Consider the following 25,064-nt stretch of genomic DNA (forward strand, 5'->3'; position numbering starts at 1 on the left):
TCTATCTATCTATCTATCTATCTATCTATCTATCTATCTATCTATCTATCTATCTATCTATCTATCTCTCTCTCTCTCTCTCTCTCTGTTTTTCTCTCTTTCTTTCTCTATTTTCTCTCTTTTCTCTTTCTCTCTCTCGCTTTCTTTCTCTCTCTTCCTCTTTCTCTTTTTTCTCTCTTTCTCTCTATCTATCTATCTATCTATCTATCTATCTATCTATCTATCTATCTATCTATCTATCTATCTATCTATCTATCTATCTATCTATCTATCTATCTATCTATCTATCTATCTATCTATCTATCTATCTATCTATCTATCTATCTATCTATCTCTCTCTCTCTCTCTCTCTCTCTCTCTGTTTTTCTCTCACTCTTGCTTTCTCGCTCCCTCTCTGTGTTTCTCTCTTTCTCTCTCTCGCTTTCTTTCTCTCTCTTCCTCTTTCTCTTTTTTCTCTCTTTCTCTCTCTCTCATTCTTTTTTTTTCTCTCTCTCTCTCTCTCAAGACAGACAGACGAGTTTTTTTGGAGGCACTCGAAAAAATGTTTTCAGCCAGAGGGGAGCAAACAAACAAACAAACAAACAAACAAACAAACAAACAAACAAAGAAACAAAGAAACGCCAGACGGAGTTTCGTGAAGTATGGTCCACGTGAAGGTATGCGGACTCCCTCGCGTCTCCATTTTATTTCCCTTAGCATGGTGCTATTCCGCCTGCAGTAACAGGTGGCTGCATGGCGGGTCTTCATTTGGAGGCGAGGGGGGAGAAAGAGGAGGGACACTGTCTTTTGTTTGGGCTTTTCAACCAAAAAAAAAAAAAAAAAAAAACCCTTGAAACCGAATTCTCGCCATTAGCGTACTTGGTTATCTCAGTTTTAGCCTTTCAAGCAGCTCGCCGCTCAAAACCAACCAAAATAGCGGAGATACTTTTCATCTTTTCCGTCATCGAACCGGGATGATGTTTTGCTGAAGTAGGTGCTATTTTGTTTCATAACTCTCTTCGCATCCGCTAATGAGGGCATTTTTCGTCGCGGGGACGAAGCTAGCTGTTTTCTTTGACGTTGGCGAGATATGAACGCGCGTTCATTGTGACTTTGGACGGCGTGTGATGGAATGTCGTGCGAGTTTGAGTTTTGCACCTGCTTGACTGCCGTCGCACTTGACACGAAAAGTAAAAATAATTAATAATAAACTGTGATATTTTAACAATTAACACAATTAGCATAACTTTGTCGGTTGCTTTTGTGTAACGGTGAAGTCGATGCTAAGCGGTTTGATGTTGTGTCAACCGACACGTTAGTGTGTCATGTTTAAGCTAATAGTGATGTGTCGTTCGCGAACGAATAGGATCTCTGACGTAAACGATGAGAGCCGGTAAACACAAGGAGCCGGAAATGAGAGCCGACTTTGTCGTATATTCCCCGCCCACGGTTTTCGGTTAAAGCAGCACCTGGCTAGCTATCTATCGAGCTATCTATATATGTCTAGCTACAGTACAGTACACTCTTTTTAGTAAGCCTGGTTAGGTACATATCTGGCTAGCTACCTATCTGGCTAGCTACCTATCTGGCTCGCTACCTATATGGGTATCCATCTATCTAGCAAGCTACCTATCTGGCTATCTAGCTATCTGTCAATCAGCCGATATCCGTGGTAGAGGAGGGGAGAATTATAGACACAAGCAGCAGTGAGAAGGAGGCGGGGGGTAGGCAGGTGGACAAATGTTGTCATATTATGCTGTTATTATTATTCAATTAAATTTTTACTAGCATTATTAATAGCAAATTAGCGACAGTTGATCACCAGAGCAGAGTAACCACAGGGAAAGGGAACGTTAGCATCCACTTACTCTGTGCGCATATAAATCAAGCCCTATAAATACAAATATTTCATATAGTGTATTTTTTTTACATGAGTAATTCGTTTTTCACATAATTGTACGTGATTTTTGGTAATTAATTCATTTAGGCAACAACAAAGAACTGAAGAGCCATTTGGGAGCCAAAAGAGCCGGATCTTTTTAGCGAGTCGAGCTGAAAAGAGCCGGAATTCTTATCTCTCCAAGCTAATAAGAGGGATGAGGGTACACGCGTTTGCAAATTTAACAAACTCCAGCGCTTTAGCATGTTTGCTACATGGAGTTTTTTTGTGTGCTAACGACGGTTTCCGGAAATGGTCACGGTATCGTCGTTCCTGCGGCGCTTGTCGTCGTTTTGCATAAATTGTGCAGATTGGTTATGTTATGTAGATTCCCGCATCGGGCATTAACGTGACAATCGACTGTTGGCTGGTTTTGTGTTGCCGCCTTGTGCGCTTCGTTCTGGCGCGAGCGAAAAAGGCCGATTTGCATTTAGGCAAAATCTTCCCTTGAAAAGGAAAGTTTGCCACCGCCACACGCATCTATCTATCCGTATATCTATCTGTCTGTCTGTCTATCGATCTGTCTAGCCTTTGTCTATTTCTCTATTTGACTTTGTTTATTTATTTAGCTATCCAGCTACCTGGCTAGCTATCCATCTGGCTAGCTATCTATCGAGCTATCTATCTGTCTAGCTACAGTACCTATCTGACTAGCTATCTATTTGTCTAGCTACCTATCTTGCTAGCTACCTATCTGGTTCGCTATCTATCTGTCTGTCTGTCTACCAATCGCTTTATCGGCTGTCTATTTCTCTATTTGTTTATTTATTTAGCTATCTAGACACCTGGCTATCTTTCTTAACTATCTGGCTATCTAGCTATCTGTCTATTCACCTATCTGACTACCTATCTATTTGGCTATCTATCTATATGGCTAGCTATTTTTAGGCTATCTGGCTATTTAGCTATCTGTCTAGCTACCTATCTGACTACCTATCAATTTGGCTAGCTACCTATATGTCTATCTATCTGACTAGCTACATATCTGGCTAGCTATCTATTTGTCTAGCTACCTAACTGGCGAGCTACCCATCTGGATAGATACCTATCTGGGTACCTAACTATCTGGGTAGCTACCTATCTGGGTAGCTACCTATCTCGGTAGCTACCTATCTGGCTAGCTATCTATTTGGCTATCTATCTATCTGGCTAGCTACACATATGGCTATCTATCTGACTAGCTACCTATCTCGATAGCTATCTACCTGGCTTGCTATCTACAGTATCTGGCTACGTATCTATCTGGCTAGCTTGGTAGCAAAGTTTGTACACCTGTGCTTTAGAATGTATTCAGCATATTTCAAAGAACAAATAAAAGACATTATATTTTGGCTATTTTATAAGGATTTTTTGGGTTGTTTTTATGAACAAATATAATTATCACAAGTAATCAAAGAGCGTCAACAGAAGCATTTTGAGCCTTTCTCCTTCGCTTTCTTTCAAATGCAGGAGTTGCAGTTCGAACGTCTTACCAGGGAGCTGGAAGCCGAGCGGCAGATTGTTGCCAGTCAGCTGGAAAGATGCAAGCTTGGTTCTGAAGCCGGAAGCATGACGAGCATCAGGTGTGTGTGCGCCGTGTAAAATGGACGTACGCGTGTCCGTCCGCGTGTCAAATCCATCAAAACCTTCTTCTCGGGACATACGCGGGTATCAGCTGTGCGCTTGCAGGTGACTGGATTTCCAGCGGGTTGTATGAAAGCGTCCCCCCGTTGTTTGATTCGTGGCCAGAATCAATCTGGGAAGAAATAATAATCATAATAATAATCCATTTCATTTCTAAGCGCCTTTCAAAACTCTCAAGGTCACTTTACAGTCACAGGATCTGTTTTTCTGCGGGTGAGCAGCAGCAGCCATATGCGCCACCGTTCACTCAACCCGGAAGTAACTCAAATAGATAGAAAGTAGGCTAACAGATAGCTAATAGATAGCCAAATGGATAGCCAGCCAGGTAGCCAGCTAGATAGCTAGTAGATAGCCAGATAGACAGTTAGCCAAAAATCGCCAGATAGCCACATAGCCAATAAATACCCAGCTACATAATTAGCTAGCGATCCAGATAGCTAATAGCTAGCAAATGGATATCAAATAGATAGCCAGCTAGGCAGCTAGCTAATATATAGCAAATAGCTATCTAGCTAGATAGCAAATAGATAGCCAGCTAGGTTGCTAGCTAAATAACGCACTTGGTGTCATGCTAGCCACTGCGCACTTCCAAAATGTTGGTCGGAATGTCGGCCAGGAAATATTTATAGTCATTTTTTTTTGATGATGATGATAATAATAATAATAATTTCATTTCTAAGCGGTTTTCAAAACTCTCAAGGTCACTTTACAGTCACAGGATCGGTTTTTCTGCGGGTGAGCAGCCGCAGCCACATGCGCCAGTGTTCACTTAACCCGGAAAGTAACTCAAATAGATAGAAAGCTAGCTAGCTAGCTAATAGAATAGCAAATAATAACAACAATAATACATTCCATTTCGAAGCGAGTTACTTAGATATCTATTAGCTGTCTCTTAGCAAGCTAGCTTCCTATCTGAGTTACTTCCGAGTTGAATGAAGGCCTAGCTAGCTATCTGTTAGCTAGCTAGCTTTCTATCCGAATTATATTTAATCACAAATTATTACCGAATTATTATTATCGACATACACGTAGCAAGCACCCACGTGCGATTTCATACCGAACTGTTAAAACCTGACCGAAGATCCCCGGAAACAAAAGAGCCGTGTCCGTTCGTCACGAGTCAAGCATGGAAAAAAAAAAAACTAAAAAGTGAGCGAGCGAGTGTGGGAGTTTGTAGCGTTCCGCCGTGTGGTGCGCAATAAAGACTTTCAGAGGTGCTAATGAGTCCACCTCAGCGCTGCCTTTTGTCATCGGTAGTCGCGCGTTGTCTACCGCAGCATCTGCTGCTCTTTTGCCACTTCCCCAAAAAAATGTTTGTGCGCGGGCATATCGGCCGCTTTGTCACTTGGTCGCTCACCAAACACACACACACACACACACACTCGGACATATGCCGCTAGCCTCGGTGCTAAAGTGACCATTTGGATTCAAACCCACGTCACACGTTAGCGGTTGTTTGTTTGGCCCAGATTCACTGCCGCCATTTTTGTTTTGGTCCGTTTACGAGGAGCAGCGTTGTGTGCTAGCGGTTTTGAAACGGTTGTCAGTCAATTGCGTCAAGTATAGCACTGGTGTCCAAGTCAAGGCCCGGGGGCTAAATATGGCACCTCCACAACATTTTATTGGGCCCACGAAAGCAAAATGAACTCATTCACTGCCATTCCCAAATGTATTAAGTCATTATTTTTTACTTCAAATGTGAAAACTAGTTTTTTATTAATTCGTTCAATGTGTAATATGTGGAGGGGATTAAACATTCTAATGCACAGGTGTCAAAGTCAAGGCCCAGGGGCCAAATCCGGCCCGCCACATCATTTTTTTCGGGCCGCAAAAGCAAATTAATAATAATAATAATAATAATAATAACAATAATAAGGATAATAATAATAATAATAATAATAATAATAATACTAAGGATAATACTACTACTACTACTACTAATAATAACAATAGTAGTAATACTAATAATAATATTAATACTACTACTACTAATAATAATAACAATAATATTAATAATAACAATAATATAATATAATTATAGTAATAATTAATAATTAATAATAATACATCTAAAGACTAAATAAGAACAAATTTCCCCAAAACGTGTCATCAATCCAAAAGATAAAATGGCGGTGGTCGTACCATCCTGGCTGAAATATTCGCATCCATGAAAATGGTAGAGGCTAACCGTGAATCAAAATGGCCGCCCTCTTCCTCAAAGTCGCAGCAAGTAGCGATCTCTGTGACATTCATCAAATCTAATACAAGATACAGATTTTTTGTCGTCTTGGCAACAGTGAATTGGTAGATTTTTCATTGACTTCCATAAAAAAAAGTAATTGTAAGTGCGCGTTTTCGCTAACCCATGTTTGCTTTTCTCTTGCAGTTCAGCGGAAGAGAAATTTCGCTGGAACAACCAAGGTACTGTTAAATATCTCATTTTGAATTTCATCTCGCGAATCATTGTTCGGATTTAATTCCGTACTGGGAACATCATGGCTGCTGCTGTAAAAAAAGGTGTTGTGGTCCCGCTCACAGATGAAAAACAAATCAAGATTTGGATTGGATTAGCCTTTATTAGCCTGGCGGTAAAGACATTTACATTTTACAGCAGCAAAGTTATGAAAGGAAGAGGAAAGGAAAGGAAGAAGTAGAAAAACAAAATACGGGAGTTGCAGTAATGGCAGCCACTCTCGCGGCGCCATCTTGAAGTCAAAACAACAACAAAATATTAAATAAGAAATAACGTGACAGAGCACAAAAAACACTGCTGCCTCAAAAACTGATCCTGTGACTGTAACGTGACCTTGAGAGTTTTGAAAGGCTGGCTACCTAGCTAGCTATGTATTTAATATCTAACTACCTAGCTGGCTACCTAGCCAGCGAGCTATTTGCTATCTATTTGCTATCTAACTAGTTAGCTAGCTACCTAGCCAGATATCTATTTGCTATCTATTCACTATCTATCTAGCTAGCTAGCTATCTATTAGTCATCTATTAGCTAGCTAACTTTCTATCTATTTGAGTTATTCCGGGTTGAGTGAATGCTGGCGCTTGTGGCTGCCGCTGCTCACCCGCAGAAAAACTGATCCTGTGACTTTACAGTGACCTTGAGAGTTTTGAAAGGCTGGCTACCTAGCTAATATCTATGTACCATCTAATATCTAACTAGCTCGCTGGCTACCTAGCCAGCTAGCTATTTGCAATCTATTTGCTATCTAACTAGTTAGCTAGCTACCTAGCCAGATATCTATTTGCTATCTATTCGCTATCTATCTAGCTAGCTAGCTATCTATTAGTCATCTATTAGCTAGCTAACTTTCTATCTATTTGAGTTATTCCGGGTAAATGGAAGTATTTGCGATCTTTTCACCCTCCCAACTGTCGTGTTACGCCCGACGGCCATGGTTTTTTTTTTTTTTTCATTCTTTTTGTTCTTCTCTGTCGGTGCAGATGGACAGAAGGACATCGAGGAGGAGCTGACGACAGGCCTGGAGTTGGTGGACTCGTGCATACGCTCGCTCCAGGAATCGGGCATCTTGGATTCGCAAGATACCTCCACGGGAGATCGTAAGACCAACACTTGACATTGTTTATTGAGGAGTTTCTTACTTGGTGATTGAATGACCGTATTTTCCAGTGTATAAGGCGCACCCCCAATGAATGGTGTATTTTCAAACTTTTCGCATATATTAGGCGCATCGGACGATAAGGCGCACCTTCAATGAATGACAAAAGTTTTCCAGTTATAACGGTCAAAACATTTCTCAAAACGATTGGCCAAAATAACAAACAAAAAATCAGGATAGATCGACTATACAGAGAGATAGGTAGATAGATAGACAGGTAGGTAAACAGATAGGTAGACGGATAGATAGACAGATAGCTAAGTAGCAAGACAGGTAGCTAGGTAGAGAGATAGCTAGCTAGCTATACAGAGAGGTAGGTAGGTAGGTAGACAGATAGATAGTTAGGTAGAGAGATAGCTAGCTAGCTATACAGAGAGATAGGTAGATATAGACAGGTAGCTAGGTAGAGAGATAGATAGCTAGCTATACAGAGAGATAGGTAGGTAGACAGATAGATAGACAGATAGATAAACAGATAGCTAGGTAGAGAGATAGGTCGATAGCTAGCTAGCTATACAGATAGCTGGCTATATAGATAGCTGGCTAGACAGGTAGATAGCTAGCTATATAGATATCTAGCGAGCTATATAGATCGCTAGGCAGATAGGTAGCTCGCTAAATAGATAGATATAGTAGATAGAGATGGATAAAATGTATTCATGTACAGTAAAGTCTCGTTATATCGATATCGGATATATCGATAGTCCCGGTTATATCGATATTTTTTCGGACTCCCTTGAATATCGATATAACGAGACTTTACTGTATTTTGTTAGTTATTCTTTTTTTTTTAACTGCTAAATGTCTAACCTACGTAGCGTGCTACATGTCTTCAAATATTGCCTTCAATTTAGCGAACAAAATGCAAAACAAACAACAAATCTTTCCGGAATTGATGTTTAATGGCGTCAAAACATCTGGATTTATTTGTCTTATTTTTGATTGAAATAATTAAAAAAAAAATGCCTTCAAAGCTATTAGCATTGTTGCAATCTGGTTGTAGCTGTAGCCTCCTTGCTATGTCATGGCTCTCGTATGCATGTCTTTGCTCCAATGGCAGCGCAAGTCGCTGTCGGGTGACACGCAAAGTCGCGAGTGTTTGATATGCAAAATCCGTCCTCGCCGAGGTGTCAGCTGGCCCCGCTCCTCACAGTCCAAAGCGCTCACGTGCACGTGCACGTGCACGTTGGCGCATCCTCCAGGCTTGAAGACGCTGAAAGCAAAATTCCTCCACAACAGATTAGTGCAGCAGGAACGCGACGCCGTAAACTTGCTATGCGGCGTGCATGTTAATATCCTCGAGTTGGACGCGCACGCAGCTTTTTTTTTATATGTGTACTCTTATGCGCTTCCCTCTAAAGGCTCTCCGAAAATAGGCAACTTATGAAATATTGAAACGTGTCAATAGAGGGAGGAGGGAAAGACACTCTGTTTTCGCGTGAGTGCTTTTGCTAGCCCTCGCTGGAAAAACAAACAAACCAAAAAAAAAAAACGGGAAAAAAATCAGTGCTAATACATTTATAATAATAATCCATTTCAATTCTAAGCACCTATCAAAACTCTCAAGGTCACTTTACGGTCACAGGATAGGTTTTTGTGCGGGTGAGCAGCGGCAGCCACATGCGCCAGCGTTCACTCAACCCGGAAGTAACTCAAATAGATAGAAAGCGAGCTAGCTAGCCAATCGTTAGCCAACAGATACCTAGCTAGATATCCAATCAGCAAGATGGTGAATAGATATCTAAGCTAATAGATAACTAATAGATAGCTGGCTAGTTAGATAGATAGCAAATAGTTAGCTAGCTAGGTAGCCAGCTAGCTAGTTAGATAGCGAAAAGATAGCAAATAAATAGCAAATATCTAGCTGGCTAGGTAGCCAGCTAGCTAGTTAGATAGCAAATAGATGATAAATAGATAGCTAGCTAGTTAGCCAGCCTTTCAAAACTCTCAAGGTTACTTTACAGTCACAGGATAAGTTTTTGTGCGGTACTCAACTCGAAATAACTCAAATGGATAGAATGTTAGCGAGCTAGCTAGTTAAATAGCCAATAGATAGCAAATGGATAGCTAGTTAGGTAGCCAACTAGATAGATAGTGATTAGATAGAAAATAGCTAGCTGGCTAGGTAGCCAGCTAGTTAGTTAGATAACAAATAGATGGTAAATAGATAGCTAGCTATGTAGCCAGCCTTTCAAAACCCTCATGGTCACTTTACAGTCACAGGATAAGTTTTTGTGCGGCACTCAACACGGAATAACTCAGAATGAAAGTTAGCTAGCTAGCTAGTTAGATAGCAAATAGATAGCTAGCTAGGTAGCCAGCTAGCTAGTTAGATTGCAAATAGCTGGTAAATACATAGCTCGCTAGGTAGCCAGCCTTTCAAAACCCTCAAGGTCACTTTAAAGTCACAGGATAAGTTTTTCTGTGGGTGAGCAGCGGCAGCCACATGCTCCAGCGTTCACTCAACCCGGAATAACTCAAATAGATAGAAAGTTAACTAGCTAGCTAATAGATAACTAATGGATAGTATTGTATTGTATTTTGGACAGCCACCCCCATTTCAAGTTCAGATAACTCCACACCCATCTAACTTAAGAATTAACTCCTTTTTTTATGATAGAAGATAGTGGAATGAGCCCTCCTTCCCCCAACTGACAGCCCGAAAGTATGAAATCCACCCAAAGTGGCGCACTTAAAGGAAAGGAAAGAAGCCATTCTTTGACTGCGGGCTGAGTGCATGAGTGCCGATTCAGTCCTTTCGATGCACGAATTGCATTCGAGGCTGTTGAGCCAATCCGAGTCTCCATCTTGGACAGGAAGGCCTTGACCCAGTAAACTCGTCCCGCTCCCTTTTTTTTTTTGCCGAAAATGGCTGCTAAATAAATAATACACGTCCATTCGCTCCGACAGGAGCCTTTCAATGTATGCCCGAGCTGCATGTTACCGAAATGCATTTTGAGCGGTCACTCAATTCCAGGATTATAAATTGAAGGATGGGTCCCAATGGTTTGGAAGATATGGAGCACGCTACATAGCACTTAAAAAACCTACAACAACCCTTTACTGTATATGTGTGTGTGAGATAGCGAGATAGATAGCTAGATAGCAGCGAGATTGATACATCGATAGCAGCGAGATTGATAGACCGATAGCTAGATAGCAGCAAGATTGATAGCTAGATAGCAGCAAGATTGATAGCTAGATAGCAGCGAGATTGATAGATCGATAGCAGCGATATTGATAGCTAGATAGCAGCGAGATTGATAGATCGACAGCTAGATAGCAGCAAGATAGCTAGATAGCAGCAAGATTGATAGCTACATAGCAGCGAGATTAATAGACCGATAGCTAGATATCAGCAAGATTGATAGCTAGATAGCAGCAAGATTGATAGCTAGATAGCAGCGAGATTGATAGATCGATAGCAGCGAGATAGATCGATAGCAGCGATATTGATAGCTAGATAGCAGCGAGATTGATAGATCGATAGCTAGATAGCAGCAAGATTGATAGCTAGATAGCAGCAAGATTGATAGCTAGATAGCAGCAAGATTGATAGCTACATAGCAGCGAGATTAATAGATCGATAGCTATATAGCGGCGAAATTGATAGATCGATAGCTAGATAGCTGGCGAGATTAATAGATCGATAGCTAGATAGCGGCGAAATTGATAGATCGATAGCTAGATAGCTGGCGAGATTATTAGATCGATAGCTAGATAGCGGCGAAATTGATAGATCGATAGCTAGATAGCTGGCGAGATTGATAATTCGATAGCAGCGAGATAGATCGATAGCAGCGATATTGATAGCTAGATAGCAGCGAGATTGATAGATCGATAGCTAGATAGCAGCAAGATTGATAGCTAGATAGCAGCAAGATCAATTGCGAGATAGCTAGCGAGTTTGATCGATAGCTAGATAGCGGCGAAATTGATAGATCGGTAGCTAGATAGCGGCGAAATTGATAGATCGATAGCTAGATAGCTGGCGAGATTGATAGATCGATAGCTAGATAGCGGCGAAATTGATAGATCGATAGCTAGATAGCGACGAGATAGATAGCTAACGAGGTAGCCGGCGAGATAGCGAGCTAGATAAATGGCGAGATCGCCAGCTCGATAGATAGCGAGATAGCCAGCTAGATAGATAGCGAGCTAGCTAGATAGTGAGAGACGAATCGCAAGATAGATCAATTGCGAGATAGCTAGCGAGTTTGATCGATGGCTAGATCGCTAGCGAGAGAGCGATGCCGTTTGTATAATTAAAGGCTCGCTATCAGACAACTGATGATTGAATGATGACATGAAATTAGCGTGCGATCTTTAATGACGATTGGCACGCTATGAACTTGACGCAAAGTGAACACAAAACACTTTGCGCAATGTCAAGCTATTCTCGTTCGCTAATCGACATGAAAGTTTGATTTGGAGTAGAAAGCGCAACGGCAGGTAAAGACGACTGCTAAGGGGGCTGAAAGGAGCCAGAAAAAGAATCTTTCAAAAAGCAGGTCAGAATCCTTTCCGGGTCACGGAGCACGAGCGGCCAGAATAACAGCAGATGAAAAGCAAATGGCTGTCTTGGGGTCAAAGAGGGCGGCCATTTTCAAACGGCCATTTTGAACTCATTCTGTTGTCGCCATTTTCAAAAAACAACATGAATGAATAAATATCAATTGGGAACACGTGGGACATAAAATGGGTTACAGAACGCCTCAAAGGCCACGGGCAGAATAAATCTTTACATAGTTGCTTTTAAAATAAGAATAATTAGAAGAAAAACGTATAGCAAGCCAGCTAGCTTTCCATCTATTTGAGTTACTTACGAGCGAACGCCGGCGCGTGTGGCTGCCGCTGCTCACCGACAGAAAAACTAATCCTGTGACTGGAAAGTGTCCTTGAGAGTTTTGAAAGGCGCTTCGAAATCAAATGTATTATTATTATTATTAAATTAAAAAAAAAAAATCACCTAATAACTGTCTAACGCACAGGTGTCAAAGTCAAGGCCCGGGGGCCAAAATCTGGCCCGCCACATCATTTTATTCGGCCCGCAAAAGCAAATCAAATTTGTGAAATTCCATGCTCACCTATCAGGCTAGCGAACGAGCTAGCTAGCTAACGCTCTATCTATTCAGCTAGCTGGCTAATCCTTTACATCACAGGTGTCAAAGTCAAGGCCCTGGGGCCAAAATCTGGCCCCTCACATCATTTTATTCGGCCCGCAAAAGCAAATCAAACTTGTGAAATTCCATGCTTATCTATCAAGCTAGTGAACAAGCTAGCTAGCTAGCTAACTCTCTTTCTATTCAGCTAGCCGTAACGACAATGTGGCCCGCGGCAAAAAAAAATAATGACTCTGACTCGCCCTTTTCTATTTGTCGCCCTTTTTCAGGACAAGGACTTCTGTCTCATAGCGCTTTGCAGCTCAACAACCAGGATGCCTACGCGGCTGCCGGTTACCATAGTAACCAAGCCTTAGCACTCGGCGAAATCGTCACGGGTCGCGGCGGACATGTCGGCGGGGCCGTTCACAGTTACAACCAGGTAGGCAAACTCGTTCAAGCCTCCTCCAAGCTTACTCGCCGTCCGCTCCAGGCGACATCGGGGCGAGCCGTCGCCCAATTAATGGCGACCGACTCGCCCTCGCAGGCCCACCGAGATTCGTATGCCCAACAGGCCATCGGAAGCGCCTTCCACATGCCCGGCGAGGGTGGTCCGACCCCCGCAGGACCATCCGTGTACTACTCCTGCGCCACCTTGCCGGCACAGGTACGGTACGGCGGTGAATAGTTGGATTAGCAGTGGAGAAATTGACGTTTCACAGCAGCAAAATGATGAAAGTAAGAGGAAAGGAAAGGAAGAAGTAGAAAAATAAAATATAGGAGCTTCTGGAAAGGAAGCCACTCTGGCGGCGCCATCTTAAAGTCAAAAAACAACAATAATAATCATCATAATAGTCATAATAAGCATAATAATAATAATAATAATAATAATAATAATAATAATAATAATAATAATAACACCGCCGCATGTGGCTGCCGCTGCTCGCCCGCAGAAAAAATGTCCTGTAACTGTAAAGTATCCTTGAGAGTTTTGAAAGGCGCTTATAAATGAAATGTATAATAATAATAATCATCATCATAATCATACTAATAGTAATAATAATAATAATAATAATAATCATAAAAAAAAATAATAATAATTGGATGTACCTTTATTGAATTAAATTAGCCTTTATTAGTCTCGCAGTGGAGTAATTGACATTTCACAGCAGCAAAATGAAGAAAGTAAGAGGAAAGGAAAGGAAGAAGTAAAAAACAAAATAGAGGAGCTGCTGTAAAGGCAGCCATTCTCGTGGCGCCATCTTGAAGTCAAAACAACAACAAAATGGAAGAAGCTGTTTAAATATCTGCTGGATTTCGATCAGTAGCGCCCGCTTGAGGGGAATCGCTGGAAAAGGTGGTGGGCAGGGTGCGGAGGGTCCACTCGGATGTTACCTGTATATCCCTAATGTTTTGGGATATTATTAGGAATATTAAGGATATACTATATATAGCGCCGGTGCTACCAGCACAATTTTAGTCCGCTGACGAAGCTTTTCGGATGAGGAGCGAAACGTCCGACGCCTTCAAAGAAGTACAGATGACAGCTGAAGAAACCTTTTCACCGATAAATAATGTTGAGCTTAGACTGAAGCGTGCAATCTTTCCATTGCAGCGCGTCAGCTCCCCCCTGCAGGCGGTGGGCTCCCCGACCAAGCTGCAGCGTCTCGGCACGGCGTCCTCCGACATGCCCAGCTACGCTACGCTACAACGAGTGGCGTCGCCCAAACAGTCCCCGAGTCGTCTTGCCAAGTCGTACAGGTTAGCTTCATTTCCACAAGCTAATTTGTCGTGTTGCTATCTATCTATCTGTACTGAGTTTTTGTTGTTTTGTTTTGAAAAGTCAATATTGTATTTTCTGGTGTATAACGCACATATCTACCTAGCTATCTACCTATCTCTCTGTCTGTGCTTATCTATCTAGCTAACTAGCTAGCTCGCTAGCTATCTATGTGTACTGATTTTTTGATATTTTAACGAATCTTTTTGAAAAATGATTCAGTCAAGTACTGTATTTTCTGGCATATAAGGCGCCTTTACCTATCTGTCAGTCTGTCTATCTTTCTAGCTAACTAGCTAGCTCGCTAGCTATCTATGTGGCCGCCGCTGCTCACCCACAGAAAAACTTTATCCTGTGACTGTAAAGTGACCTTGAGAGTTTTGAAAGGCGCTTAGAAATCAAATGTATTATTATTATTTTTTTTTAATTTATTATTATTATTATTATTATTATTATTATTATTATTATTATTATTATTATTATTATTATTATTATAGAAACAAAATACAGGAACTGCTGGAAAGGCAGCCATTCTCGCCGCGCCATCTTGAAGTAAAAAAAAACACATAAATAACAAATAATATGACAACACAAAGACACAGATAGTCATTCATTCTTCAGCATTTGCTGTACCCTTTTTGTGACATGAAGCAGTTCTAGATAAAAAAGGAGAGGATGAAAGGTTTGAAAATACACCATTCATTGAAGGTGCGCTTTATACTCTGGTGCGCCGTATACACCGGAAAATTGGCTGGCTGCCTGGCTGGCTGGCTATCTATCTAGCTGGCTAGCTATTAGCTATCTATTGGCTTGCTAGTTAGCTTTCTATCTACTTACTTTTCTATTTGAGTTACTTCCGGGTTGAATGAACGCTGGCGCGTGTGGCTGCCGCTGCTCGCCCACAGAGAAACTGATCCTGTGACTGTAAAGTGACCTTGGGAGTTTAGAAAGTCATTTGGCCCCCGGGCCGCACTTTGGACACGGTTAGCTTAGCATATCGAAACCTAACTCGAAATGTTGATTGGACTTTCTCCGCAGCACCTCATCGCCCATCAATATGGGGCCACCTGGCGCCGGCGGGCCCTCTTGCCCGTCGGGTGGAAACCACACGTCATCGCCCATCCACCAACTGAGCTCGGTGGTGGGCAGCTACGCCACCTTGTCGCCCACCAAGCGCATGCTACATCACATCGGAGGAGAAACCTACAAGATTTCACACGAGCTGTACGCCAACGCCACCCTGAAGAGGCCTGGCAGCTTGGCGGGTAGGCCCTTTGCTAGTGCGCTTATGCTAATGCTACTTCCTGATTCTTTCTTTTTCTAACAATGCGTTAAACCTGTAAAGTGACCTTGAGGGTTTTGAAAGGCGCTTATAAATGAAATGTATTATTATTATTATTATTATTATTATTATCATGTGGTAGCTATTTGCTATCTATTAGCTATCTGGCTGGCTAGCTATCTAGTTAGTTATCTATTCACTATCCAGCTGGCTGGCTACCTAGCTAGTTATCCGTTGGCTATCGATTAGCTAGCTAGCTAGCTTTCTGTCTATTTGAGTTACTTCCGGGTTGAGTGAACGCTGGCGCGTGTGGCTGCCGCTGCTCACCTGCAGAAAAACTTATCCTGTGACTGTAAAGTGACCTTGAGTGTTTTGAAAGGAAATGTATTGTTTTTATTATTATTATTACTTGCTAGCTATTCGCTATCTATTAGCTATCTGGGTGGCGAGCTATCTAGTTAGTTATCTATTCACTATCTAGCTGGCTGGCTATCTAGCTAGGTATCTGTTGGCTATCGATTGGCTGGCTAGCGAGATTTTCTCTCTATTTGAGTTACTTCCGGGTTGAGTGAATGCTGGCGCGTGTGGCTGCCTCTGCTCACCCGCAGAAAAACTTATCTTGTGACTGTAAAGTGACCTTGAGCTATATAGCTAGCGATCTGGCTAGCTATTAGCTATCTAGCCGGTAGCTTGCTGTCTACTAGATATCTATTGGCTAGCTGGTTGGCTGGCTGACTGGCTAGTTGGCTATCTGTTAGCTATCTATCCGGCTAGCTAGCTATTAGCTGATCAGCTGGCTGTCTATTAGCTATCTGACTATCTATCCAGCTGGCTGGCGGGCTGATGGCTGGCTATATATTGGCTATCTGGCCGGCTGGCTATCTATTAGCTATCTATCCGGCTGGCTAGCTATCTATTGGATGTCTATTGGCTAGCTGGTTATCTATTGGCTATCTATTAGCTGGCTGGCTGGTTATCTGGCTATCTATTAGCTATCTAGCTGGGTAGCTGTCTATCTGTTAGTTATCTATCCAACTAGCTATTAGCTGGCTAGCTGGTTGGCTGGCTATCTATTAGCTAGCTAGCTGGCTGACTGTAAAGTGACCTTGAGAGTTTTGAAAGGCGCTTATAAGTGAAATGTATTATTATTACTTGTGCAATCATCCATTTTAGAATTTGGGCCGCCTTTCAAGACTGTTTTTTTTTTAAATTTCCCAGATGATGTAATTTCCCGTGCTTCATGGCTGCCATTTTGTCCCAGGCTCCCGAGCGTCTTACAGCAGCCAACACAGCCACCTGGGCGCTGACTTGCGACCGCCGCTGCAGTCTCCGGAGCACCACATCGATCCCATCTACGAAGACAGAGTCTACACCAAACCCAACCTCAGGGGACAAGGTTAGCTACCGGCTAGCCATCGCATCGCGCCTTGGATGCGTGTTCAACGTCACGTCACGTGACGTGACGTGACGTGGAGACAAATTGGCAGAGGACGTAGAGAAACGGTCTACTAACACACTTCAAAAAAAAGATGAAAATAGCTCCAACTCTATATCCGGATGCGCCGTTTCGGTGAAGCATCCAAATTTAGAAGCGAGCCATCGCATGATCGCACTGCCATTCACAAATTTATTCGCGTTGGTTTTTCATGCTTGGCTGCTCAATTGCTGTCGAGCTGGGTAGCTGGCTACTTAGCTATATTTCTATCTATCTAGCTAGCTAGCTAGTTATGTTTCAAGCTAGCTATATACTGTATCTTTCTAGTTAGCTTGCTAGATGGCTAGCTTTACGTAGCTATTTTAGCTATGTAGCTAGCTATTTATCCATTTGCTATCTATTTGCTATCTGTCTAGCTCGCTCTGTAGCTGGTTATTTATACATTTGCTATCTGTATATCTAGCTAGCTATGTAGCTGGCTACTTATCCATTTGTTGTCTATTTGCTATCTGTCTCGCTAGCTACCTATACGGCTGGCTATTTATCCATTTGCTATCTGTCTAGCTAGCTAGCTATGTAGCTGGCTATTTATGAGCTATATGGCTATCTAGCTAGTTAGCTCTCTGTCGATCTGACTATCTTTTAGCTATTTGTTAGCTAGCTAACATTCTATCTATGTGAGTTACTTCCGGGTTGAGTGAATGCTTGCGCATGTGGCTGCCACTGCTCACCTGCATAAAAACCAATTTTGTGAATGTAAAGTGGCCTTGAGAGTTTTGAAAGGCGCTTAGAAATGAAATGGATTATTATTATTATTATTATTATTATTATCATCATTTACTATCTATTAGCTCTGGCTGGCTAGCTAGCTATCTGGCTGGCTAGCTAGCTATTTAGCTAGCTGGCTATCTAGCTAGGTATCTGTTGGCTAACTATTGCCTATCTAGCAAGCTTTCTATCTATTTGAATTACTTCCGGGTTGAGTGAACGCTGCCGCTGCTCACCTGCAGAAAAGCTGATCCTGTGACTGTGAAGTGATATTGAGAGATTTGAAAGGAGCTTATAAATGAAATGTATTATTATTATTATTATCTGTTCAAATGCTCCCATTGTCATCTTTCCATTTGCTATTTTTTGACAACTGCTTTTTTATTATCATTTACTTTTGTTTTGCTTCTCTCCTTTCCACATATTTTCTTTTGTGCTGTTTTTTACCATGTGTGTTTTGGTACTTGGCTACACCGTCCCCCGTTCCCTCCACTGTGCTCCTCGTCAACAACATTAGTGGTGAACCAACTTTACCAAGACGTCCTCAACTATCTGCTCTGTCCCTACACTTTAGCCCCGCCCTCCCCCGGTGTCGATCCAATCCCCTTGCAGCGAACCGGAAGTCAAAGCGCCGCGTCCACTTACCAAAGAGGCGGCTTCGCCGCGGGTGGCGGGCCCGACTACGCCAACCCGTACCGCACGTTGCAGTTCTGCCCGTCCACCGAGTCGCCTTACAGCAAATCGGGGCCGGCGCTCCCGCCCGAAGCGGCGCTGGGTCGCTCGCCGTCCGTGGACAGCATCCAGAAGGACCCGAGGTGAGTTGCCTTCGCTTGTAATCAGCTCCGATTGGTCACTTTGTCCGATTGCCTTCCCGCTGTCACTCACTTCACTCACTGAGGTCCTGATTCGCACAAGTCCAAGGTATCGAGACCCCCAAAAAAATCTAAATACAGTGATACCTCGGTTTACGAACCCCTTGGCTTATGAACTTTTTGGTTTACGAACGTTAAATTTATGAAAATGCTACCTTGGCACACAAACTATTTTTCGGGATACACACGGAGCTGCCACAATGAGTGATGTGTCGTTCGCAAACGAGCCCGTTTTCCTAACAAACAAAATGGCAGCCGACATTTTTTGGTCCTCTATTCCCCGCCCCCAGTTGTTGCTTAAAGCCACGTGATTGGTCAAGAACGCAACAGTGAGGGGAGGTGGTTTAAACATTGAAGAGACAGGTAGACGACAGAGACAGTGATAAAATTGATAGAAAACAGTGAAATTTGGACTCGTTTCAACCTTATTGATACTTCAAAGGCAGAGTGTAGACTGCAAGGTTAAAATTCCCATCAATCAGGCTTCCCAAATAACCCGCACAAGCCATCGGTACACTTGATGCAAAAAGCTATCAACCCAGCTAAAAAGAACACAATTGATGAGGAACAAGGTAAAATTATCGCCGAGAAAGCACCTACAAGGGATCATTCCTCAAGATGGTGAAAGAAGAAGGCTACGTTCTAACAAAGGTCAATAAAACCACTTTATTATACCGTACAGTTTATTTCTTTCATTATAATACCATTGCACATTTATTATACGTAAAATAAGGTATATTTTGTGTAGTTTTAAGGCTTAGAAAGTAGAAAATGATGTTTTATGGAGACCTGGGAACGGATTATTCTCATTTGAATGGTTTCCTATGGGTGGATGTATGGATTCCATATTCTAATGGCGACTAAAGTCTTCCCGCGTGCGAAATGTCAGCCCAGAGCCACCATCTTATTATTTATTTATTGATTGATTGATTGATTGATTTTTGCACCATGATATTCTTTCAAACGGGGCTTCTCACGTTGTTGCCGTGATTGTTTCTCCGGGCTCCCACATTGCGCCTCGGTGAAGCTTCGGCGTGTCACTTTCGACAACCACTCGTATGCGCTGATACGACACGTCTTCATTTTCACAACATGGAGGCTGACAGTCGTCATCAATCAGGTGTCGGAATTGCGACTGGAGATCAGACAATGTGAGGGTCTGTGGGGGGTCTTATTATTGGTCTGGGCCGGTGGTCCCCAAACTACGACGCCCTAAAAAAAATAACAGAGATTATATATTTTTTTTCAATCTTACCACATGATCAAGATTTATTTATAGCCTATCTGAAACCTCTCGATCAAAAAGAATAATTAACCAAATTAACACATCAATAAATAAATACAGTACATGGATGAATACATAAATAAATAGATGCACAACTAAATAAATACAGAAATAAATAACTAGATAGCAAGAGAGTGACATAGATAGCGAGATTGCTAAATTAGCTAACTGATAGCTAGCTAAAGAGATAGCGAGCTAGAGAGATAGCTAGCTAGCTAGCGAGGTCAATAGATTAATAGCGAGATGGATAGCTAGCTAACTGGCTGGATGGATAGCTAGCTGGCTGGATAGCTAGCTGGTTGGCTGGATAGCTAGCTAGATACCTGGATAGAAAGCTAGCTAGCTGGATAGAAAGCTAGATAACTGGATATATAAAAAGGTAACTGGATAGATAGCTAGCTAGGATATCTGGATAGCTAGCTAGCTAGAAAGCTAGCCAGCTAAGTCAGAAAAAAATGGATTCTGTTACTATTTTTTTCCTTTTATGATCTCAGAACAGATTCTAATTTGATGATGTGTGGCTTTTTGGAAAACAAAGAAACATTTTTAGACCGTTTTTTTTTTTAGCCTCACAGGAAAACGTTTTGTCCAAAGGTTTATTCCGAGCTCCTCAAACGAAAATGCATTTGCAGTCGCATCATTCAGGCCAACAACAATAACAACAAGTGCAACATGTCATCATCCTCCACCACCTGCTCTGTGTGCATGCACCCCCCCCCCCCCCCCCCCCACCACGCCACTGCCTGATAACCAAACGCTGATCAAAAAAAAATCCAATTGAGTCGCTTTACTAATCGTCACCACTGTGACAATTCCACTTTTGTTGCCAGACAGCCAACATATTCCTCTGTCTTGTTTCTCTCTACCTGGATAGGTACGACCCCGAATTCCTTGTGTGGAATCAAAATCAAGGCGAGCAAAGAATGACAAAGTAATGCTACTATTTATATTTCTACATATTGAGATCTACATTCTGTTCATCTATCTGACCTTTTGTCTCATTCACACGATACATAATCTGCTCATTTTAGCTTGATGACACAGACGCAGGTGCTCAATGGCGCCATCTATCTTCATTTGCATCATCAACCGTGTACATTTGGAATAGCAGAATTTCCCAACGGAATCGTCTTTAAATCAGACCAGTTTACACTTGACGTCAGCAAATGCCGTCGATGCTGATTTGTCCAAATCCTCTGCATCAAATTGTGGCTTCTTCCGCCCACTCAAATTATTTGGGATTAAAACATGGCCTGCCGCGGCTCACCCGCACAAAAAAAAAAAAAAATCTAGTAACTGTAAAGTGTCCTTGAGAGTTTTGAAAGGCGCTTATAAATTCAATGTATTATTATTAAACAATTTATATATATATATATATATATATATATATATATATATATATATATATATATATATATATATATATATATATATATATATATATATATATATATATAATTGTTTATTTTATAATAATACATTGAATTTCGCCCTTCAAAACTCTCATATATATATACTCTCACATATATATATACTCTCATATCTCTCTCTCTCTCTCTCTCTCTCTCTCTCTCTCTCTCTCTCTATATATATATATATATATATATATATATATATATATATATATATATATATATATATATATATATATATATATATATATGTATATGTAGATATATAGATACATGTAGATATATAGATACATGTAGATATATAGATACATATAGATACATGTAGATATATAGATACATGTAGATATATAGATACATGTAGATATATATGTAACCGGGTCATACATTAAAATAATGGCAGATGTAGATATTTATGTAGGTGTGCATGTGTATTTATATATATATATATATATATATATATATACAGTAAAGTCTCGTTATATCGATATTCAAGGGAGTCCGAAAAAATATCGATATAACCGGGACTATCGATATATCCGACCCTGTTTTCATGTAATTTTGTCCGTGCGTGCATAGAAATAGTATCGATATAACCGGGACTATCGATATATCCGATATCGATATAACGAGACTTTACTGTATATATATATATATATATATATATATATATATATATATATATATATATATATATATATATATAATGCATATTTGCTCCACCTATTGAGAAATGAGTCATCAATCCTACCCAAAGTTGTCAGAAAAACACACACACATGCATACACACACACACGCTCACAAACACACACACACACACATGCATATACACACACACACGCTCACACACTGATATATTGTGAAGGCATTTTGCCCAAGGCAAAACGTTCCATTCTCGAAAAAAAAAAATCTCGTTTCTCGTTTCTTTCACCTCGACTGCTTATGATTCCTCCCTTTGTTCGGTGTCAACAAATCCGCAGTCTTCACATCAAGGTTTTTATCATGCCCGCAAAAGCGGACGGAAAAAGAAAAGCAAGCGAGCCCCATACATCACTTGGCATTTGGCTCAATGTCCCTCCGAGTGAAACAATCGGCCATTGTTACGCAGTCATGCTAGCAGATTGATTCTGAGGAACATGGCGTGTTGAAGTCAACGTCCTTCATGGCTTGCGCTAACGTTTACAAATCAAACCTCACAGTCGGCCACTGAAACTCCGACGTGGCCGATTAGCATCCGGACAAAATAATGGCCACTGTCACATAAACTGCAACAAAATACAACCATCTTTTTTTGTTGTTTAAATCTCTTTCCATGATTGGTGAGTCTTCCCAAAAGATAGATAGCGAGAGAGCGAGAAGAAAAATGACTTAAAGTGTCCCAAAACTGCCAGAAAATGAGCTCAAAAACTGGGGAGATTCAGAAAGACCGCCCCCCCACCCCCTTGTTCGTGACGTCACGCCAGGATACTCCTTCACAAACTGCCTTGCTCCAGAATCAAAACAATAACTTCAGATACGGAAAAAGATGCTTTCTTGTTACTCATCCAGTTATGAATATGATTCAAATAGTTCTGAAGAGGAAAGCATGAATGTTTGGCATCGATTAAAGAAGTCCTTCCGTATCAATTCGAGCCGTCTGGACTCCAATGTAGCGTCCCAGAAAATGCACAAGATGGCGCACAAGCTCCGTTGGAAATAGGCTGATTTGTCTGCTGGGAATTTGTGTCAACTAGTATCAAATAGTAGTCTTGGTGCAACACACAACGATTCACCATGGCGTTATTTATGTAGTTTTCCTTCTAATTTCGCCATCAACACGATGTTTTCAGACGAAAAAAAAAAATACCCAAAATGCATTGTGCGCCGCTTTCTCGGTCAGGGGTGTTCCAGACGTGACGTCACTTAGGGAATCGTCAACTGGAAAACAAGACTTCCTGGATATTCAGCGCGAGTCTTAAAACGTCAAATATAGCTAGCTACACGCGGTGGTATCTTTGTAAAATACGCTCAGTAGAAGTCATTTCAAGTGATTTTACAGATTAGGGACGCAACTTGTCCAGAGGTGTCGGTTGTCCTTTAAAAGTCTGTCGCGGTGAAGTCTGTCAAGAGAGCGATCGGAACCGTTTTTGACTCTGGTTTGACGATGGAGAAAAAAAATCCGAAAAATGGACAACCATGTGATGCGACGTTGTGTCCTTGTGTCTTCCCACCCTGCAGGGAGTTTGGTTGGCGGGATCCGGAACTACCAGAAGTCATCCAAATGTTACAACATCAGTTCCCGTCGGTTCAGTCCAACGCCGCCGCCTACCTCCAGCACCTTTGCTTCGGGGACAACAAGATCAAGTGTGAGGTATGGACACGCCGCCATTAGCCGTTAGCCGAGTTGATTTGTCAGAATCTCTGCAGGGAAGGGCGTAGGTGGAGGGGGGGGGGGGGGGTCTCAGTACTCTTGTAACAAACATCACGAATCGGGGGGTGTCAAAGATGTTTGATCGGACACTGTGGACAAAGACTCGAACCCGGAAAGATTGTCTTTTACTGCCGGCAGGAGACGCAGCCATTCGTGACAGACGCCTGAATTCTGCAGCCCTCTGCCGAGCTATTTATTGAGAGTTAATGCAAATTAAAGTGATACATTAGTAAAACATTAGTATACTAAGCGCAATCAACTGTATGTAGTAAAACATTGTCTCTTCCATGAACTGATAAATCCGTAACCTGGCTAATGAGCTCTTCCTGTGAAGGAGTTTCAAGTCTTAAATTACTTCGGTGCTAAAGGAGTTTCCCAAGTCCTAAATTCCGCCCAAGGCCAGATCTCCTAGATGAAGATGACAGTTTAACAAGCTGTTGACCTCAGATTGACCCCGGGTTGTCTGTGCTTCAATTGTGTATTGAGTCACAAGTGTTGACTAAGCATATAACAGCGCGAAACGTTTATTTATTCTCCATTATCGGGGAAAATCAGACTTTTTATGGAACGCGATGGTCTTGTCTTGAAAATCAAACCACTAAAATCTCCTTTGACTTCTCTTGACCGCAGATCCGGCGACAAGGCGGCATCCAGCTGCTGGTGGACCTGCTGGACCACCGGATGACCGACGTGCACCGCAGCGCCTGCGGAGCCCTTCGGAATCTCGTCTACGGGAAGGCTAACGACGATAATAAGATCGCGCTCAAAAACTGCGGAGGAATACCCGCTTTGGTTCGACTGCTGCGGAAAACTACCGACGTCGAGATCCGAGAACTACTCACAGGTGATGCGCACACACATGGAAAGACACATGTACAGGTTGGCTGGCTGGCTGGCTCGCTAGCTCATTAACTATCTATTTATCCATCTGTCTGGCTGGCTGGCTAGCTAGCTAACTCGCTAGCTATATAGCTAACTCGTTAGCTATCTTGCTAACTGTCTGGCTGGCTCTCTAGCTCGTTATCTCATTAAGTATTTATCTGTCTGTCTGTATGTCTGGCTAGCTATCTTGCTAGCTGTCTGTCTGTCTGTCTGTCTAGCTAGCTAACTCATTGGTTATCAATCTGACTCGCTAGCTATCTCGCTATCTCGTTAACTGTATGTCTGCCTGTCTAGCTAGCTATCTAACTCGCTGGCTATCTAGCTAACTTGCTAGCTATCGAGCTATCTCATTAACTGTCTGTCTGTCTAGCTATCTAGCTAACTCACTAGCTATCTTGCTATCAGCTCGCTATCTCGTTGACTATTTATCTATCTGTGTGTCTAGCTAGTGAGCTATCTTGCTATCTAGCTATCTTGCTATCTCATCAACTGTCTGTCTGTCTAGCTACCTAGCTAACTCGCTGGCTATCTAGCTAACTTGCTACCTATCTAGTTATCGAGCTATCTCACGAGCTATCTCGCTATCTCGTTAACTGTCTGTCTGTCTAGCTATCTCGCTAACTCACTAGCTTTCTAGCTATGTAGCTATCTCGCTATTTAGTTACCTAT

The 25,064-nt window shown here is 41.9% G+C and overlaps 1 protein-coding gene across 8 annotated transcripts in view; it reads left to right on the forward strand.

The window, feature by feature from the left end:
- ctnnd2b (catenin delta 2b) overlaps positions 1–25,064 on the forward strand; it is a 62,335-nt gene that overhangs the window by 25,517 nt on the left and 11,754 nt on the right. For 3 of the 8 annotated variants that reach the window (XM_089007819.1, XM_089007822.1, XM_089007821.1), the window contains 12 exons: positions 3,368–3,480; positions 5,928–5,962; positions 6,995–7,111; positions 12,563–12,714; positions 12,820–12,939; positions 13,888–14,033; positions 15,091–15,317; positions 16,596–16,730; positions 18,055–18,352; positions 20,569–20,625; positions 23,321–23,453; positions 24,144–24,357. In XM_089007819.1, coding sequence (XP_088863945.1) covers positions 3,368–3,480; positions 5,928–5,962; positions 6,995–7,111; positions 12,563–12,714; positions 12,820–12,939; positions 13,888–14,033; positions 15,091–15,317; positions 16,596–16,730; positions 18,055–18,352; positions 20,569–20,625; positions 23,321–23,453; positions 24,144–24,357 — 1,747 coding nt within the window. Of the gene's footprint in view, positions 1–852; positions 970–3,367; positions 3,481–5,927; positions 5,963–6,994; positions 7,112–12,562; positions 12,715–12,819; positions 12,940–13,887; positions 14,034–15,090; positions 15,318–16,595; positions 16,731–18,054; positions 18,353–20,568; positions 20,626–23,320; positions 23,454–24,143; positions 24,358–25,064 lie in introns of those variants that run through there. The other 5 variants (XM_089007825.1, XM_089007826.1, XM_089007827.1 and 2 more) reach the window with 4 other exon arrangements.

This window comes from Hippocampus bargibanti, linkage group LG11, assembly GCF_051943395.1.
Source record: "Hippocampus bargibanti isolate YZ-2025 linkage group LG11, ASM5194339v1, whole genome shotgun sequence".
NCBI lineage: Eukaryota > Metazoa > Chordata > Actinopteri > Syngnathiformes > Syngnathidae > Hippocampus > Hippocampus bargibanti.